The sequence below is a fragment of the Rattus norvegicus genome, chromosome 9 (genome assembly GCF_021556685.1).
Source record: "Rattus norvegicus strain SHRSP/BbbUtx chromosome 9, alternate assembly SHRSP_T2T, whole genome shotgun sequence".
NCBI lineage: Eukaryota > Metazoa > Chordata > Mammalia > Rodentia > Muridae > Rattus > Rattus norvegicus.
The window spans coordinates 8,896,545-8,916,770 of record NC_141542.1 but is presented as its reverse complement, the minus strand read 5'-3'; the positions used below and the strand labels follow the sequence as shown (position 1 = coordinate 8,916,770).

At 42.0% G+C, this 20,226-nt stretch overlaps 1 protein-coding gene across 3 annotated transcripts in view; it reads right to left on the bottom strand.

The window, feature by feature from the left end:
* Nucleotides 1–20,226, bottom strand: part of Plcl2 (phospholipase C-like 2) — a 185,311-nt gene that overhangs the window by 29,967 nt on the left and 135,118 nt on the right. For 2 of the 3 annotated variants that reach the window (XM_087565079.1, NM_001106880.2), the window contains 1 exon segment: nucleotides 4,908–4,983. The exons of the other annotated variant lie outside the window; for it this stretch is intronic. In XM_087565079.1, the coding sequence (XP_087421205.1) occupies nucleotides 4,908–4,983 (76 nt within the window). 3 annotated transcript variants of the gene reach the window in all.

Below are 20,226 nucleotides of genomic sequence, written 5' to 3'. Positions count from 1 at the left end.
GCAACATACAAATGTGAGGCTGGAAAACCAGTGTGGATGAGCAGGGAACGAGAGTGAATAAAAGGAGAGAAGTGTAATTATTAACATTAGCAGAAGGGGAAAAGACAAGCATACACCAAGTGGGACATAAGCACACAGGTAACGGGTTCTCCAAGCTGGAAGCTTCTGGGGAAACCACTCTATTAAATCAGTCTTGCTACAGATGTACCTCAAGCACAAAATAAAATAAAATAAAAATTTGAAACACGTATTTAAGATGGCAAAGTTATTATATAGGGCTCAGAAAAAGTTCCACTGGACAGATAAGAAGGGTAATTAAGACTTCACTCTCTGGAGGACTGCACCCTTTCCCTTAGAAACACTGCAGCTAGAGCATGTGTGAGCCTCTTGGAGCCTCCACACAGGGCGGCAGGGTTGGCTTGGTTTATTCTGAGTGTCCCCTAGCCAGTCACCCTGAAAGACTGGGGACCCCTGAGACACTCATTCTGACAGAATCCTGGAGACAAGGGGCCAGGCATGTGATTGCTTCCTGATACCTCCCCACCCCCATCCCCAACCCCCAGCCGTGTGCCCTGCGGTTCCCAGCAGCTCTCCTGGGGCTGCAGATAAGCAATTATCACTTGTTTGGCCACTGCCTCTTGTTCAACTGTTTTTAGTTTCTCATATTTTGCAGTTCCGGTTCTCTTTGTCTTTATGGATTTTGGGAAAAAAAAAGCCAGCCCCTGTGGTCATTTTAATGAAGGTTTCAAGAGAGAGTGGAAATTAAACAAAGGTGTTAATTCTTATCAGAAAGTACATAATTGATTTCGTCTCCTCCAGAGACAATTTCCCACTTAAAACCACCTGCTAAAACATGTGTTTTCCTTCTAGTTCATTTTTCTGACCTTTATGAAGCAAATCAATTCAGTGATGAGAAAAAGGAAAACAAGGCACCACTAGTCAAAGCAAGGCTATGGCTCTGGCCATGGAAAAAGAAATAGAAATGATAGGGAAGGATTTTTTTTTCTAGAATTTTGCAGATTTTATCAGTGCTTATAAATGTTTAAGAAATACTTTTCATGATACTTCTTCCTGTGCAGGGTCCTGCTCAGTTCCTGTGTTCCTGACCACGTTCACTTGAGAAAGGGTGGGTTAACCAATACATACTCATTCCTGAATAGCTCTGTCCCTTATTAGATCTCATTCCTGTGGTGTTCAGACACTGCCTCCTGCCCCACCTTGCATGACCTGACCCATTTTGTAGCTTCAGGTGGCACTGCTGAGCCCTGACTGAAGGGGTACCCTGTCCCAATTCCACCTGTCACCTGACGCTGCCCAGAGGCAGTGCTTCCCTGAGCAATACCCTCCTGGGGTCTTAGTCTTTCTCAGAAAGGGATCTACCCTCTTCCTCAGATGAAGTACTCCATCCTAACGTGTGTGTGTGTGTGTGTGTGTGTGTGTGTGTCCTTTAACATCTGATCCTTCATTAAGTGCTACATAGTCCTAGGAACAAGAGTTTTCTTATTAAAATTCTCCTTACCTCCCACCCCCAAATTCTCTCTGTCACCAGCTTCTCCTGCAAGAATAAATTGCCTAAGCCTTGCCACCCATCTGTGCTGTTCCCATGACTTGTTCTCCTGTCCAGCAAGGCTCTGTCTCCCTGGGGGACTACAGATTGCCAGGCCCTCATGGTTGGAGGTCTTCACTAGAGAGAAAACCTTGCCTACCCAATTCCCTCTCTACTTAACACCAAGGAAAACCTCTCTCCCTTAAAAATCTGTTAAAGCTCAGGGAGCCCAAGCCTAGGAGCACTTGTTAAAATGTGACTAAGTCACACTGGCCAAAATTCCTATTTTTAATAAATTGTTTAAATGAACTGTTATCTAATGTGAATATAAATTTGTGTTTCAAAAGTTAGAAATACTTCTCAGTTCTTTCTTATTTTGGTGACTTATACCTTCTTTTCTGTACTGGCTGGTTTTCTGTGTCAACTTGAAACAACCTGGAGTTATCACAGAGAAAGGAGCCTCTCATAAAGAAATGCCTCCATGAGACCCAGTTGTAAGGCATTTTCTCAACTAGTGATCAAGGGTGGGAGGGTCCATTGTAGGTGGTGCCATCCCTGGGCTGGTGGTCCTGGGTTCTATAAGAAAGCAAGCTGAGCAAGCCAGGGGAAGCAAGGCAGTAAGTAACATCCCTCCATGGCCTCTGCATCAGCTCCTGCTTCCTGACCTGCTTCAGTTCCAGTCCTGACTTCCTTTGGTGATGAACAGCAATGTGGAAGTGTAAGCTGAATAAACCCTTTCCTCCCCAGCTTGCTTCTTGGTCATGATGTTTGTGCAGGAATAGAGACCCTGACTACGACACTTTCCAAGACCAAAGTTCTATAAACGGAGTAGCAATTACTTCTAAAGTAAAATCTTACACAGGTGTCTTTTGAACTCAATACAAATTAGAAATTCTTGGTATGACCAATGACTGTCAATAATTGTAAACATGAGAAATGAAAGACCAGGACCCTAAGTATTTCTGTACACGTGGCAAGGACAACCAAAAAGTAACCCTGGCTTGTCTCATTATATCTTTATGCCTAGGGCACATGGAGCCAAACAGAGCAGTCATTCTCTACTCCTCACCAGCGTAATCCCTAGTGTATGACACTCTACTCAGTAGAGCGAGTGTTTCCTTACCCAAATCAAGCTGAACAACAAAACCCACTCTAGAAAAAAAGCATCAAACTTCATCAACCAGGGGATCTGCAAACTGACATAATCAAATAGTTGAATTAATAGACAGTTCCCATTTAAAATTCAACAAAATTTGAAATACTTATACATGAATACTTAATAAAAGTCAAATCACATCTTGCTGGTTAACATTCAAGCCACCACTGTGCACAGAATGCTAAAACAGATGTCTTGAGTGAGAAACAGAGTGTAACAATATCCGGTCTTGGTGCTGTAGGAAAGCCACTCTGTTCAGAAGACGGAGAGCACAATAACATGCACAGTAACTGAAGTTCTCTCAACTGGAGAACATGTGAACTGAAGGGCCGAAGAGAAAGCTTTGCTAGCATTAGCCCTGGAATCATGAGAGGTCTGCAGACACACTGGACAATTCAAAAGTACTCCGAGCTGGCAGAGGAGCAGAGTCTCACTAAAGGGAGAGCCTGTGAAATGTGGTGGGGTCAACATGGAGGGAAGGCAAGGGGAAGAGCTGCCTGTGGGCACTGCTGTTCCTTCTCACTGCTGTCACAAGCTCCTCAGGATGGCCAGTAGCCCCATTCAGTCTGCCCTTTAAATTATCTGCACACAGCTGGTGAGCCTTGAAGGGCTCAGCGCCCTCCTCACCCTCCTGTTTTCTCAAAACACCGATAGCTCTGCATCACTTCAACTCAACATTTTGGCCATGAATAGTTTTGGATCTTTTGCATGATTTGAAGATTCCAGAAGGATAAAACTAGGCTCACTCATTTTCCACATCTTGGTATGCAAGAGCTGCTGAGAGCCGTATTCATGTAGAAGTTCAAAACATATTTCTTAAATATAGGAGAAGACAGGGTATGAATAATCTTATATAGTATGGCAAAACGGTAGGAGACTTGGGTGATGGCCTTGTATAGTGTGGAGATCAGATTTGTATCCAGGCATCATGGTAATCTAATGCACTATTCCGTGTAGGATGAGGACATGGCAAAAATGGCATTTGGATGGATACTGAATGGAGAACTAGCTTGGAAAGGACTAGAAATAAAAACATCATTTTGCTAACAGTACTTTGCTGAAAAAGAAGAATTTTTTTTTAAAAAAAGATGAGGATTTAGGAGTTTGTTGATTAGTCACAAATATGAATATTCATTCAGTGAATACCAGAAAGTTTCACATATGCCTTTATTTTCAATCTACTTTAATTCATTTATGGAAAAAGTAACTTTTTAAAAAGCACAGCAATTAAGCTGGGCATAGTAGCTCACGCCTTAAATCCCAGCACTCGGGAGGCAGAGGCAGGCAGATCTCTGTGAGTTTGAGGCCAGGCTGGTCTATAAGTGAGTTCCAGGACAGCCAGGGGTGCTACACTGAGAAACCCTATCTCAAAGAAAAAAAAAAAAACAACAACAACCAACCAAACAAACAAAAAAAAAAAACCACAGCGATTATAAAAATCTCTTTATTTTAAGGAAATCTCACAAGCAAAGTCAGCCTTATTTAAAATTTCAAATATTTATGTTAGAACCAATCTGATACTTGAGATTGGAAAACTGAAAACACTATATTTTTTATTGCAATATAGATAATTTAAAAAAATCATTATAGCTACAAATATCTATAGATGATCCCTGGTTTATGAGGGCTCAACCTTTAGATTTTTAAACCTTTATCATGGAACGAAAGTAGAAAAACTATATAGCTGAGGTTTGAAGTTGCCCGTCCCTCCTAACCCCATCTGAAAATGCACACACACCAAGCAGCTGTGAAGGGCTGTCTCCCCTGTTAAGACCCATTCCTTTGCTCCAGACCCTCCCACAATAAAGACCCACAAGGGAGTGGCAGGATATCTGCAGTAAACAGAGCTGAGGAAGAGATAAATACAGGTTCTAGGTCACAGCTTCATGCTAAAAATGCCTGCAGATTTTACAAGGCCCCACTCTGTAGCTCAGATTGGCCTTAAACTCACTATCCTACCCCAGGATTCCAAATGCTGGGATTACAAATGTAAACTCCATGCTCAGATCATGGAGATTCCTAAGCTATGAATCTCCTAGCCAATGCTTCAGACTAATGTTGATGTATCCAGGTAAATCTATTAACCAGGGTTAAGAACCAATGAATTAGTGTTTCCTTTAGCTATGGACCAATAATTGTCTTATTTTTCTTCTTGACAGAGTATCAAAGGGAAGACGATTTTGTTTTAAAGAAACTTTCACTCACCTGCCTTCTGACAGTGCACAATCTTTTCATACACAGCATCTGCATTTTCAATCAGTGCCTTGAGGGACTGAATCATCTGTAAAAGGACATCCAGACATGAGATCAAACTGACATCCAGGCTTCTGGCCACAACATACCAGACACATCTTAAAACAGGCAGACAGGATGTTCCGGCTCCCAAAGGTCAGGTTTATATGTAGGTAAAGAACAATGAAACCATACATCTTCACACGTTTAAATGATACTGACTCCACATGCATTCCAGGCGTAGTTAGGCTAGAACCACTGAACTTCCCAGGGACAATAATGAATAAAAAGTTATAAATAAGTAAGTGTGCTCAACCTATCTAAGGACTCTTGGGTTTTTTTGGTTTATCTGTTTTGGGGGTTATGGTCTTCTACTGAAGTTCAGGGTTACCTGGAACTCATCAGGTGGCCCAAATAGCCTTAAAGCTGGACAAATTCCCACCTCAGCCTTCTAAGTGCTGGAATTATGAGAGAGAGCACTATGCACTATGAGCACTATGCACTATGAGCACTATGAGCACTATGCACTATGCACTATGCCCAGCTTTGACCTGAGTTTTGACCCCCCCATTTATTGAGCATTTTAACAAAACATTCAAATTCATTTTATAAACAGCCCTAACACTTAGCAGCTTTCACCCACTTTAGCCAAAAATATCTTCATATGAAATTAGTTTAAACAATTCAACAGAGCGAGAGAGGCAATGCATTGGTAAAGCACTCAGTAAGCACACAGGGGAGCCTACTCTGTGCAGCAGCAGAGGCTCACACACAAGGTAAGAAGCAGAGCAGTGGGAGGGAACCCTTGCATCAGGTGATGCTGTGCATCACAAACATACTAAACATATCCACCTGCTGAAAAATGTCTCTAACAGTGGTTTTAGTCAGACAGATTCCCTGGTAGGGCAGACAGGGAGGGGGACATGACTATCTAATAGAGACAGTAAACTTCCAAGATGGCTGGCTTAAGCCCTCCTGACCTGAGACAGCCTGGCAGCTGAAGACAAAGGTCCAGTATTTTTTTCCTCTGGCCAGTAGAGCCCTGGCTGAAGGAGGTGATCAAGTTCAAGACAGATCAGGACAATCTCTGAACCTTGACGCATCAGTTCTGGCCCAGTCAACCATTCTGCCGGTCTTTCTACAAACTATCAACCTTGATTAGGAGAGAAGGACCCTTCAGAGGCTTGAAGAGACACCTCTGGAGAAGAGAGCACATTTTGGGTTCCTGAGTGTCTGTCCCCTTCTGCTCTCAGCACTCTTCCTTTCGGTTGTTCTCTGTGTGCTTCCTCCCTCCACCACTAAGAGCTTTTCTTCTGCGGCCACTTTTGTCTGCCTGTCTGCTGTGCTCAACATTTCTTCCCCACTACCTGTCTAGCTCAAGATCTGTCTTGACTTTTAATTTTTTAACTGGCAGAGAAAACTAACTTGATCAAGATCCCTATTCACGAACACATCAGTTCCTTTAAATTTTACCTTGTTTTATTTTGTGCTGCTTATCACTAACTGCCAGCATCATCATTTTGTAGTAATCAAATATATGTAGATTGAATTATTTGTATATATCTGAGAAAAAACATATTTTGTTACATTCATTTAAAATATACTCCAACATGCCTCATAAGTATACTAAAGTCTTAAAGCTAGTCCGATAGCACTGATCAATTTCCTGTGCTATAAGACACAGGAAACAGATTTACTGCCCATGCAGGACCCAGAACCACAGCCCAACAGATGATCTGATCTTGCACTTTGCAATTTAATATTTTAACATTCGTTCTTCAAGCTCTGAGTAATTCATGTAAATTAAAACATTCTATTTTACAACTTAACATATTGAGCAGATAGTGATAAAACAAATAGTTGAGAACACTATTGTGCTGATAAAGTCTCTTGTGCCATTACAAATCTGCATACTGAAAAGGTCCAACTGTCATCAGTGACCTTTGTTCAGCTTTGATGGTAGCTAAATGAGTTATGGAGAAACAAGCACCTTTCCAAGCAAGGATGGAGGGTGCCACAGTGCATTATCAAAGAACTAGCTAATGGTGGTCCAAATAAAACAGGAAAAGGCAAATAAAATGAAATGAGAACAGGTGGGATGGAGAAGAAAACCACAGCATCGCTACAGGACCACTCACATACGCAAACTCTTGAGAAGAAAAGGTGTGTTTGCATTTATGAGGTCCAGCCCTGTGTATCCTTTTATGAGGATGATATTCTATCTCCTGGAATAACTCCCTTATTACAAAAGGAGCTTATTAAAGACATCGCATCTGATAATTTCAGGATTAAGGAACTGGCTCAAGGAAAACACTTGGTTGTATTTGTTTGTTTGTTTGAAATTTTATTTTTTTATTAGATATATTTATTTACATTTCAAATGTTAGTCCCTTTCCCAGTTTCCTGTCCATATGCCCCCATCCTCTCCCTCTCCCCCATATGGGTGTCCTCACCCACATTCACCCCCCTCTCCCCAACATTCCCCTGTACTGGGGGTCCAACCTTGTCAGGACCAAGGGCTTCCCCTTCCACTGGTTCTCCAATAAGGCTATTCTCTGCTACATATGCAGTTGGAGCCCTGGGTCAGTCCATGTATAGTCTTTGGGTAGTGGTTTAGTCCCTGGAAGCTCTGGTTGATTGGCATTGTTGTTCTTATGGGGTTGCAAGCTCCTTCAGCTCTTTCAATCCTTCCTCGAATTCCCTCAAAGGGGTTCCTGTTCTCAGATCAGTGGTTTGCTGCTAGCCTTTGCCTCTGTATTTGACATGCTTTGGATGTGTCTCTCAGGAGAGATCTAAATCCAGTCCCTTTCAGCACTCACTTTTTAGCTTCATCAATCTTATCCAGTTTTGATGGCTGTATATATATGGGCCACATGTGGGGCAGGCTGTGAATGACCGTTCCTTCAGTCTCTGCTCTAAACTTTGCCAAGGAAGACATTGGTAAATGCTGTATTACACTGCAAATGGTAGATGTCGCCATTTCGTCTCCATTGACCCAGGAGGTCTGGCAGAGCATTTCGTGCTAGCTCAAAATTAGCTGAATGGGTTTGCTTTCTCTTTGTGGGTTCACTGGCAATGCTGCCAGCAGACTACTAATTTCAGTGTTACTTGGAAAGTCTGCTGTGGTGAAGCTCAGAGAACCAGCAAACCACACAAGTATTATCAGACACACCTTCTAGGGAAAAGAACCACCAAAGGTTAAACCATTCTACCCCTTTTAGTTGTAAAATGCACGCAAAGCTTGAAAAATGCCTGAGAGAGATCTCAAAGTAATGGACTGGAAAGCTCTTCTGTCTCCTGTGCATGCGTGCGTGCGTGCGTGCGTGCGTGCGTGCGTGCGTGCGTGTGTGTGTGTAGGAACTCGGAATGTGTTACATCTATGTGTGTGCAGGCTGTGACCCTATGTGTGCCAGAATCGAAGCTAAGTGCTTAGACAGAATTAAGAGAGATTGTTGACTCTGAAACTGAGGCAGGGGAAGAAGACAGGTAAATGAACACCATTACACTTACTGTTCCAGGCTTTGAGTTCCATGTGTGACAGCACCCTTGTTAGGCACAGCTCTTTGGTGTGTAAAGACATCCATGCTGATGTGTGTACAGGGATTTGTGTATGGCTCAGTTATACTATCGGTCCTTGCTGACAATGGTATTGACCATTTTACCTAAGCAGTGTGTACAAAGAAAGGCGGCTAATACTGAGGGTGCAGAACAGCGTCTGGTCTGTAAGTAAGCAGCAGCAGGTACTCACAGAGCACGTTAAGGGGAACTGCAGAAGGAAGCATTCAGAACAAAGCACACAGTAAACAATAAGCAAAGCCAGCAGGAAGAAAACGGTCCTGACCCAAGGCATTTACTCTACCACAGCGGTTGTGAATGTCTGCACTATTTCCTTTGGAATTGGAGTGGTTTATGAGACTGTATCTTTTTATAGTTTAGGGATATTTACAACTAAATTAATATTTGGTAAATATTAGTCCCTGGCCCTTGCCCAGAGCATAGAGTTCACTAACCTCTGGTGAAGCCCTCTAGGCTAAAGGCCCCTGTGGTTATATCAGGTTAAGACTGTCTTAAGCCTGAAGGACAGGGCTAAGTGTGGACCTTCCTAAGTGACTGCTTGGCTGCTGTCTTTCTTTCATTCTACTGGTCATTATGACTGAATGAAAAACAGTTCTGAGGATTCTGCAGGTGCGGAAGGACAGTGATACCACCCGGGCCTGCTACTTTATAGCTATTCATACTCCACTTACAGTGTGAATGCTGGCTGGATGAATCAAGGCATTAGTCACCCATGCCTCCTCTGAAGTCTAAATGCCGTATCTCACAGGACTGCTCACACGGTCCACGTGGGGAAGCTAGGTTCTTAGACTCACAGATGGGAACACCGAAGAGCTACCGAGAGGTAAGCCACTTTCTCAGGGCCCTCAATACTGTGGGTGACGGCACTGAGACTGGTAGGTAAGCCTAGCATTCCATCCTCCTTCAAAGCCCCCGACGGTTCTACAATACCACAATCTTCTGTAGCACCCCACACATGTAAAGGTAGGAAGGCACTCCAATCAAGGATATTCAAAAGCAGAGAGAACTGTTCTCAGGGGACTGCAGAGAGAAGGCGTCATGTCCACTGTGACCCTGGCGCAATGTTGTTGCTTTATTCTTAAACTGTAAAGTTTATTTTTCCATGCTGGAGATCACAGAACTTGTCATGCCAGCAGGTACACTGCTGATGACCTTCAAGACCAAAACCATCTCTTCAAATGATGTTTCAATATAACACGGAGAAAATACACATTTAAAATATTCTAGCAGTAAGCAAATTACTTAATTTATTACTATAAAAGAAATAATGTATACCTCTGTGAAAGCATTAGTGTACTGTCTCATCAGAGTTCAGATGAAAGCAGATGTGTATGGGATAATATCAAGAGCAGCGCCGAATGAGTAAGTTACGCTAAGTTGTTCTGTCTTCTCATATTACGTTGACATGTCAATAGAATGCAAGGCCAGGGAAAAGAGCTGATTGTATAAGCATTATTTACAAAACTGCGAGTGAATTAGTTTCATCGATCTCTCTCTACTCATCAGAGAGGTGTAAGGCTTGGCACAGCAGTCAGACTCCCACTGCCAGGTGGGATAACCTGCCACAGGGGCATGGGTATTATTTATTCTGTATAGAATACTTTAATACAGTCACTGCTAATGGATTTTTACTAGTGACTTGTTCACCAGTAACTCCTAAATTTCCAACACTAATGCATTAGGAAAGTCTCAAAAATCCATCTAATAAATCTGTTCAACTCTAATATAGGCTCCCAACTGCCTGTAACTAGTTCTAAGAGGATCCTATATCTCTGGCCTCTATGGCACCTATAACTCACACACATGTACACACACACACACACACACACACACACACTTTAAAGATAAATTTAGCACGCCCACCCCACACATACATACAACATAGCCTCTTTTTAATTTTTTTTATTTTCCTGGAGACAGGACTCTCTATGTAGCTCTTGCTATCTTGGAACTGATGATAAAGACCAGGTTGGCTTTAAACTTTTGAGATCTTCCTGGCTCTGCCTCCTGAGTACGAGATTAAAGGTATTTGTCACCATACCCAGCTCATAACATAGCTTGTAATACCTGGACATAATACAAGTTATACACTAGAACTGAGGCATGAAAACATAATTGCTGTAGGAAATGTTTGCAATGAAACTCAATTTATCTTGCTCTCCACCTCGAGAACCCAGGGAACTAGCTATCTTTAAAGAGCCTACACTGTCATCAAGCGTTGTTGTCATCAACTTTTTTCAAAACCACTATGAAAATACTATTTAAATAACAAACTGTTTCCAGAGTAACTTGTCTGGTTTCTTCATAATACTTCCAGACTGTTCATAATAAAATTATAGAAATTATAGGGGGAACCTAAATAAAACTTTCAGAAGAAACTAAGGATTTCCTCAAGCCATTTCAAACAAGGAAATATATGGGGTGCTACTACATTTCTTGGTTTCTTGGAGGTATAAGAGGTAGGGCAGGACTTAAACAATGAAAAATATCCTTTCTCTCAATTCATATTAAAGGAAAGCAGAGTTTATGGGTGGTGAGGAAAAAAAAAAAGCACCTTAGGATGAAATGTGGAAATATACACTGTAGAATTTGGAATCCATCACAAACTCTTGATCACTGTAGGCAGAATGTGCAGTGATCACTGTAGCAGGATGTGCTGTGGTCACTGAAGGCAGGATGTGCTGTAGTCATTGTAGGAGGATGTGCTGTGGTCACTGTAGGAGGATGTGCAGTGATCACTGTAGGAGGATGTGCAGTGATCACTGTAGGAGGATGTGCAGTGATCACTGTAGGAGGATGTGCAGTGATCACTGTAGGAGGATGTGCAGTGATCACTGTAGGAGGATGTGCAGTGATCACTGTAGGAGGATGTGCTGTGGTCACTGTAGGAGGATGTGCAGTGATCACTGTAGGAGGATGTGCAGTGATCACTGTAGGAGGATGTGCAGTGATCACTGTAGGAGGATGTGCAGTGATCACTGTAGGAGGATGTGCAGTGATCACTGTAGGAGGATGTGCAGTGATCACTGTAGGAGGATGTGCAGTGATCACTGTAGGAGGATGTGCAGTGATCACTGTAGGAGGATGTGCAGTGATCACTGTAGGAGGATGTGCAGTGATCACTGTAGGAGGATGTGCAGTGATCATGTAGGAAGATGTGCTGTGAGGAAGGAGGAAAGGAGGAGGGAAGGAGGGAGAGTGACTGTGCATAGATCTGGAGAAGAGTTGGGAGTGAACATAATAAAATATATTGTCTGAAATTCTCAAATAATTAATAAAAATATTAATTAAAAGATGCCTAATGGTGATGTTCCAGAGTCACCGAATTAACAAATACAAAGCAATACCAAATTCTAAACACAGGAGAGGCCAGAAGAAAAGAAAGAGCAAGGGTACCACCAATGTTCACTCATGGCTGAGGCCAGAGTCTCTGGAAGGGGTTGAGTTCATCATCCTAGGGGCTCTGCGCCGACATTTGGTAATGTTGGTAAGTGTGGAGAATACAGCTGCAGTATCAGCAGTTCTGTATAATGCTGTGAGTGCAGCCCTGGAAACTACCACCTTATATAGAACTGCATAAGTATTTTTGCGTGAGCCCTCTCTCCATTCCCCAGAGATTACAACCTGGAACCTAAGAGACTGGATGGTGAGGGAGGTAGCTGCCAACAGAACCTTTTCATAGTGCTGGCTTGATGTGGAGAAGCAGGAACTGCCTTTGTGGAAAATGAGTGACCTTAAGCCGGCCCTATCCATACCTGCTATTCATGGTTTACTTCCTTCACTAAGGGCTATGATGTGGACTATCACAACTAACAGGGCTTTCAGACAGTAAGAAGAAAATTGGTTTTCAGTTATTGATGCAATAAAAGATGGATTTCATTTAAAAACTGTGTAATTAAGAATACAGGGATTTATAAGAAAAGTGAGATTAAGGTCACAACACTGAAAAAAAAACCTAAAACCGCATGACTCAAATAAATACCACCCAGATGAAAGCAGTACCATGAGTTTTACACTCGGAGACCTTGAAAAGCGTGGAGTAGAAGCCGGCACTGGAAGGCTACAGCTTGTGCTGTGAGCTGCTGTGAGGTAGCACAAGAAGGGCATCGGAAACCTCACAGGCCAATGAGCTCACAGTACCACAACACGTGGGCGCCTTACAGCCCCTGATGCACTCACCGAGCATAGGGACTGTAGGATTTAACATTCAGTCCATCCAGGAACAGTGTTCTGGATTGCCTGGTGTGACTTACAGGCAAAACCCTACATAAGGATGTGCAAAATTTAAGTTATTTCCAAAATGTTCTTAAATGTATCAATTGGGAACAAATTTTCATTTTCTAATGAAGTATAATCCCAGTATTCACTATAGAGGGAGAACATTTCTAAATATTTTTTCTTGCTTGCTTGTTTACTTTTAATGAAGTGTAATTTTAATCCATTTTCTATCATATTCAACCAAAGGTTAGCGGTGGCATCACAGAAGCCTGCTCCCACAGTACACTCAATTTTTCTTACATCTTGTGGGAGATGTACAGTGATTAGTCAATATGCAGTATATTGGGGTTATGGGTGACCCCTAGTCCCAACCCAGAAAGCCAAGACTTCTTTACCTTTCCAACCTGCTCTAACCTGTTATAACATTCATGGGTGGTTTTGGGGGAAACAGGGATGCTTTCGTGGCACACAGCTTTCATCCAAGCCACAGCACATCCCGAAACTCTTATGCACTAGATTTGAGCTCACACAGCAGTAACACTCCATTTACATGACTGAGATTTCACATTATAAAAAGCTCTCTGACCTCAGTTACTATTTCTATCACTTATCACTCTGATATACATCTATATTAATTCACGTACTTAGAAATATCATTTACAGATGAAACTTCAATACAGTTTCTAAACTGATTCTCATAAACAGAAGAGAACATCAAATGCTTATCATATACAGTATAGTACAAACTCTTTGTACTGAAATAATCGATTGCATTTAGTAAAATTTTATAAGAATGAATAGCACGTCAAAATTGTTTTAAAAACCAGGATTCTCACAAGATTCTCGCAGTGGTAGCTTATGAAAGCAGAGAAACCAACTGTTTATCCTTGTGAATTTTTCTGAGAGGCACTTCCAGAGTTAGCCACTAGAAGTCCTTAGTAATACACATTACTTGGCAGGAAGGTGCGGAGAAGGAAGCCTGGATAAAGGGAAAGAACACAAAGAGGAAGCGTGGAGAAAAATTCACTTCCCAAAGAATAAACCATCAGTTGGGCAGGGATGGGGATGTAGACAACAAAACCCACAAAAGTCCCAAGAGTACTGCTTGGAGATCTAAAACTGGCACACCCTGCTGTACAGAGCAGCCTAAAAGAAATGAAGAAGGGCTTAGAAATCCAAACTGTCCCCAAAGAAATAGCTTTGAAGTTGATGTACTGAGATATTTATTTCACTGTAAACTCCTAGCTGCATTTTAAACTTCTGAATTTTAAACTTCAGTGTTAACCAAAATATTAAAAATATAAGTGCTTTTAAGAAAGTGCTATTTCAAACAGAATTTCCAAAAGTATAAAATTTTAGATTTTATTTTGTACTATCTCGAATTCTATACAATACACAATGAAATTCGAATTCACAATGAAAACAAAAATGTTAAAATATGAACGTCAAAACATAACATATGCTAAAAAGGAATGCCATGGAATTATAAAGCTAACCTCATTCAAGCTACATAATTTCTACCAGCTCAAGAATTTCTCCTTGTGATTTTCCATATGGAGAGTACCAGGAAAGCAAATTCCTACATGTATAAATTATACCAAATCTCTTATTACTCCATTTTATGATCAACCTTTTGATCTCCAGGTGTCTTGCTGGGAAGACACTGTATGTGACATTTGGAAATGGTCGCTATGAGGAATTGTATGCATAGTCTCACAATTAAACTAGCACATGGCAGGAACGAACTATCTTACCACTTGATGACCTTCCAGACGAACACTTACAAACACCATCCTTTGCTGGGCCTCTGGTCATGTCCGTCTCTTACCTGCGCTCTCCTGAGCTATCAACAGCATGGCCAGGTGGCTGGGAACATGGGTGCACAGTGTACTCAACATCCTGTAGAGCACAGACAGCTCAAGGGATGAGGCTAAGGGAAGGAAGGGTGAACAACCTGGGAGCTGAGAGGGACTTCTGACAGGAGATGACCCCCACCCCACCCCCACAGCCAGTGAGCAGTCCTAAGGGATACAGTTGCTGTGGTTTGCCCTGGAGTTGTCTGTATTTTGATGCTAATCCCACTGCCCCAAGGACAGCTGCCTAGTCACTACTCAGGACTCAGGTGACTCACCAGAACCTTCTCCCCATTGAATTTGTAAAGTACAGGTGAGGGGCAGGTAGAGGATAGAAGGAGGCCTGTCACTGGAGGAGAAGGAAGGATGGGTGGGAGAGAGAGAAGTTTTAGGAAGAGGAGGAGACTGGAATGGAAAGGAGGAGACAGAGGGGAGAGGGAGAGAAGCCGTGGCAGGACAATGGAGGCTGACGTTAAGACTCCGCTCTGTGTATTTACAGGTTGTTATTAATGCTCTTAAGGGATGGATGGCACCGGGCTTTGTATGTTTAGGTGGGCAATTATATCTTATCAATTGGGTCAAAGATTATTGTGTTGTGTGTTCTTTTATGTGAGGGTTTGAGTGTAGGAAAGTGTGCAGTGGCTGGAGACACTGGGCTGCTGTGGAGTTGGGATGTGTTTCTGCCAAGATATCCCAAGATATCTTGGGGTACCGCGGTACTGAACCTAGCAGGTAAAAGACAACCATACATTTTTTATTTTTTATATTTTTACAACAACAGATCGTCTCTACTGGCTTTTTGCCCCAGGTACATAATACCAGCCAGATCCTTCTTTCTCCTTCCGTCTGAGTTTTAAGAGAGAGAGAGAGAGAATGTAGGGGTCATACTTTACATACAGAATAATGGGGAAAACAGCTCAAACCTGGCATTCTACAAAAGGAAAGTTGAACCTGAGCTGCTTAAAGACTTTTTTAAAGAGAGCAAGTCACTTTTAGAGAGTGAAAGGAACCTCACTCTTTCCTGTCTATGGGCCATCTAGAGTGCTGAGTGCTTGTTTAAAGTTATTGTTACTAAATTAATTAAGTTTCAAAAAAACATTTCAATTAAACATAGTTCTACTGCTATTACTGCCTATTTATATCATGTCTTTTCTCCAAGGGGAGTAAGGTGATTAAGAAACACCTAATTAGCTAAAAGTAACTGAATTGAGGCTCCACGATATTTTCATTTGTTTCTCTCAAGTCTAGAGTAACCATAAATAGATGGTAGTTAAGAGAGAAGAGTAACCGGAGACTTCCTCATAATGAAAAGAGAGACTTTCAGCACAGAGAATCACCCGTGGTATTCCTGGCCCTGGCAGAAGGCAGCACGCATAGGACTGTGCCCAGAGCACTTGCACACAAACCCAGACACTCTTCCTGGTGCTGAATGCACAGCACCAGTGTAGCAGATCCTCCCCTTGTAAGTAGAGCCCACAGGCCTAGCCAGGTGCTGGGGAGACCACGTTTCTGTTTTAAACTTGGAACTTTATGCTGCTTTGTAGGGGTCCTGATCTCTATGCTCAAAGTACAGAAGGATGGCTGCTACTAGTGTGATGTTAAAATACACACGTGTTGTAGAGCTTCAAGGGGTATAGAGTTCTAATCTTTGACAATTAAGGATGCCAATGCAAGTGACAAATATTTATTGAGCATTTACTCTGTTTGGGCTACTTACACAGTTCTAGGAGGGGTGATTTCCAGCCTATTTTGTAGATAATGAAATGGTCTTGCCCAGAGAGGCAGGAGTAACCTCTGGGCAAGTCCAGAGGTTAGATCTACTAGCAAAGTTGTTGAAAATGGCTACTTTCCCCCAACTGTAGCACCTCCATCACCCCAGCAGGCCCCAGTGAGACACCTCACTTCTGTGCTTCTGGAGAATGAAGTCTTGAGTCACACTCTTTGTCAGCACCACACCAGCAAATAAAGCAAGATCCAGCCACCTCTCTCTTTATCCTTCTGTGTCGAGTCATACATTGTATCTTTATATAAAATATGTGTGTACAATATTTTGTACACCTACCCAGGTGGCCTGTGAACTTTCTATTGTACTTACTAAGACACATCCTTTGCAAAAATACCTCTGGGGAGCCAACTCAGAATGGCAGGGGGGAAAAAGACAACACTTTCCCAAGGTGGGGTCAGGACTGCCAGGTATTAGGAAATGGATCAAGACTTCATTCTCCAGAAGCACAGGAGTGAGGTGTCTCACTGGGGCCTGCTGGGGTGATGGAGGTGCTACAGTTGGGGGAAAGTAGCTGTTTTCAACAACTTTGCTAGTAGACCTAACCAAAGCCCATGTCCCCTCAAACCTTCCCTCTTCTACTCTACTCAGTTCACATGCTACAACCACTGGACACCACACCAGCTATACTAACTAGCTAACTAGCTACTACTACTAGCTACTAACTAGCTCATCGAGCTATCAGGGCGACATCACTAATTCTGAACACAGGTTAATGGACCCAGGCGTGGAAAGTCCACAGGTGTCCATGCCTATCTTCCTCTCACAAATTCTCTGAGCAGCCTTCCTGCTTTTGTCCCCCCTCATGACTAGCATCAGGGACTGAAATGTACACTTCCAATGTCTTTGTGGTTCTGGTGAGACCAGCTCATACCCCTCAGTGATTAGGATGTCTGAGTCTCTCTACTAAGACAAGAAGCACATCCACATAGGAAGGCATGTCACAGAATAGGAGGACATATTATCCCACCTGACACAATCAGGAGCAGGGTGGGATCCACCACAGGCACTATGTGGGAGGGAAGGAGGGAGCCCAGAACAACCTCTCCATTGCCCAGGAAGGAATGGGTTTTCCAGAACTGGTTTCTGGCACTAGTGCTCTTCACAAGCCTCTCCTAGACAGCCTGCAGAGTACAGACAGTAAAGCTTGGATTTAATAATTTGGGAAGAGCCCTCTTCCCTTCCTAAAGGGAGGAGAAAGGCAGTGAGGTTTCTAGCCCTAGCACCTCCCTCAATACCCATTTTGTCACCCAGTTCTCACCACCCCACCCCAAGAAATGCATGATTTGGCTTTAAAAAGAGAGCATGACTTAAATTCAATTATTTGATTAGTTCATTGTCAATCAGGCCAATCATGATTACAGATACCATTAAATACGTGTGAAGAAGCTATACGTGTTTTGATTCAAGTTTTGTTGAGCTTTTATACAAAGCTCTCCTTGACAATCACCATTTTCATGCCTCACACATCATAAAAACAAACAAACAAAGGACAAAAATCTCGAAGTACAAGTTAGTCCCCATCGGTTCCTCTTCTGATTCATACCCTTGAGGGTCTTCGCTTTCTCCAGGCAAGAAAGACTCAGGAAATGAAAACAGTTTTCTCTTACTAGGTCTGCAATTAAATCATGTTCTCGTGAACCAAAATGTCAAAATGCACTGAGTGCATTAAATGGGAAAAACTTTTAAAATTGTAATTTGGGTTGGCAGAGACAAGTTTAGAAACCACACTGTGAAAACTGTTCAGCTCCTCTAATACACTGGCATACTGTGAAAGCAGAAGTCTGCACTGTAGGCCTGGGCTTAGGAGTGACTCCTGCCACAGACAGTTTTACCTCCTACAGAAGGAAAGCATAAGGGAAGGATGAATGTTTATGGTTACAAACTCTGAAATATAAAATTTACAAACTTTCACACTATGAATTCTTTTCAGTTATTTAGAAATGTGCAAGCCATTATAAAGGTGATTTTCCAATTTCTCCTCTAAAATATATGATATTCAACTAAAATTATTTTAGATAATATAGATTTAATATGCTATGAGCACATTTTAGAAGTTAATGGAACAATCAAGTACAATTACCATTTTAAGGAGAACATTTGTTAAGACATTTGTAGGTTATGCTATGGAGTTATGGAAAAGTTGAATATATAACAACAAAGGTAGACCTTGACCTTAAGGAACTAGCTGAAAATTAGGGGTGCCATTCCAGTTATATCTAACTACAGTCAAATAACCATTTCTAGTCACAAAGACAGATTTGTGATGTTTTGTTTTGGCACAAGATAAATGACATAAAAGTTAAAACTATTTCAAGCCTTCAAACCTCATGATGACATAATAATGTAAAACTGCAGCTGACCTGTCTCCAATGCAGGATATAACGTATAGGTATAAAGACAACCAGAACGATCCGTGTTGGTTAAAAATAGTTAAGGATTTCTGTAAATAGATAAAGACCCACCTACATAAAGACTTCTGTATGAAAATGTAACACTCAGCTACTGAGTAGAGAAACCCATGCTTTAATCTCACCTGTTGTCTTTAAGTAAATTACTAATAAAACCTTTGTAATTAAATTTAACTCTTACTGCATCGTGCTCCCTACCATTGAGGTGATGTGAAAGCAATGCTCTTGTGGGTCATGGTTTAGAGGAGAAAGGCAAACTGGAGGGACTGAGGGGAATGAGGGGAAAGGCTGTTATGCAGAGCACTGGGAACTTGGCACAGGACTCAGTGGGTAAGTCCTTACCGCACAGCATGAAAACCTGAGTTTGGTTACCCAGCACCCACCTAGAAGGCTGAGTGCAGCCATGACTGGAATCCTAGGCAGAGACAGGCAGACCCCTGGAAGGCACAGGCCAGCAGGCACAGCCAAACAGTGAGCTCTTGTCTTAAAAAGCTAAGAGAAGGTCTGAGGAAGACACCTGATGTGCACATATACACGAACACACAAACCTTCCCCCCAGAAACAACCAATAATTCCAGCACTTGGGGCTAAATTAGGAAGACTGCCAAGGTTTACAGTCAAAAAAGGCTACAGAATTAGACCTTGTTTTAAAAAAGAAAAACAGAAAGACAGAGAAAACAACCACCAAAAGAAAATAGAGTAACCATGGAATTGCTGGTATTTCCCCAGTTGGGGGCAGGCAGCATGCACAGGGCTTGCACTCCTAAGGAGAGAGTGAGGGTGAGGGTAAGTCCTTCCACCATGCAGACAAAAACAAAATAAGGAACTGGCAGGCAATGCTTAATTTGTCTTTCTTATGGACTAAGGCCAAAAGTAACATAATAAAAAAATGAGAGCCTCCAAGTGCTATTAAAATGTCAATTGTTATTTATAAGAATACACCTGTTTGGGTGGTAAAAGTCAGATTCCCAATATTAAAAGTGCTGTGGAAAGATACTTAATAGCATTTGTCTGAGTTCATGACCAAGTGGGCAGACAGGATGGCCCAAGTGGGTATCAACAATTACCTTTACTTAAAAACAATTCTGAAATGTATGATTTGCCATATAAACTAGATATTTCAAAAGCCTCATTTTTATGGATTCCATGTAAATTATTCCATTCCTTAGATTGCTGTCCACTAAAATGTATTTTCACAACCAAAAAACCTATGCCACAAATATAGACAAACTCATTGTTGTATTTGTAAACAAACCCATGCCTTACAATTAAAAATGTGTGTGCATGTTATGTAGAGGTGAGGGGAATATGCATACATGTGTGTGACTAGGCTTGAATGTCATGTCTCAGGACCATTTCACTGGTTTGAAATACAATCTATTAGGCAAGGCTGGCTGGCCAGCTAGGGATCCACCTGTTTCCTCTCAGTGCTGGATTGCAAGTGTACCACC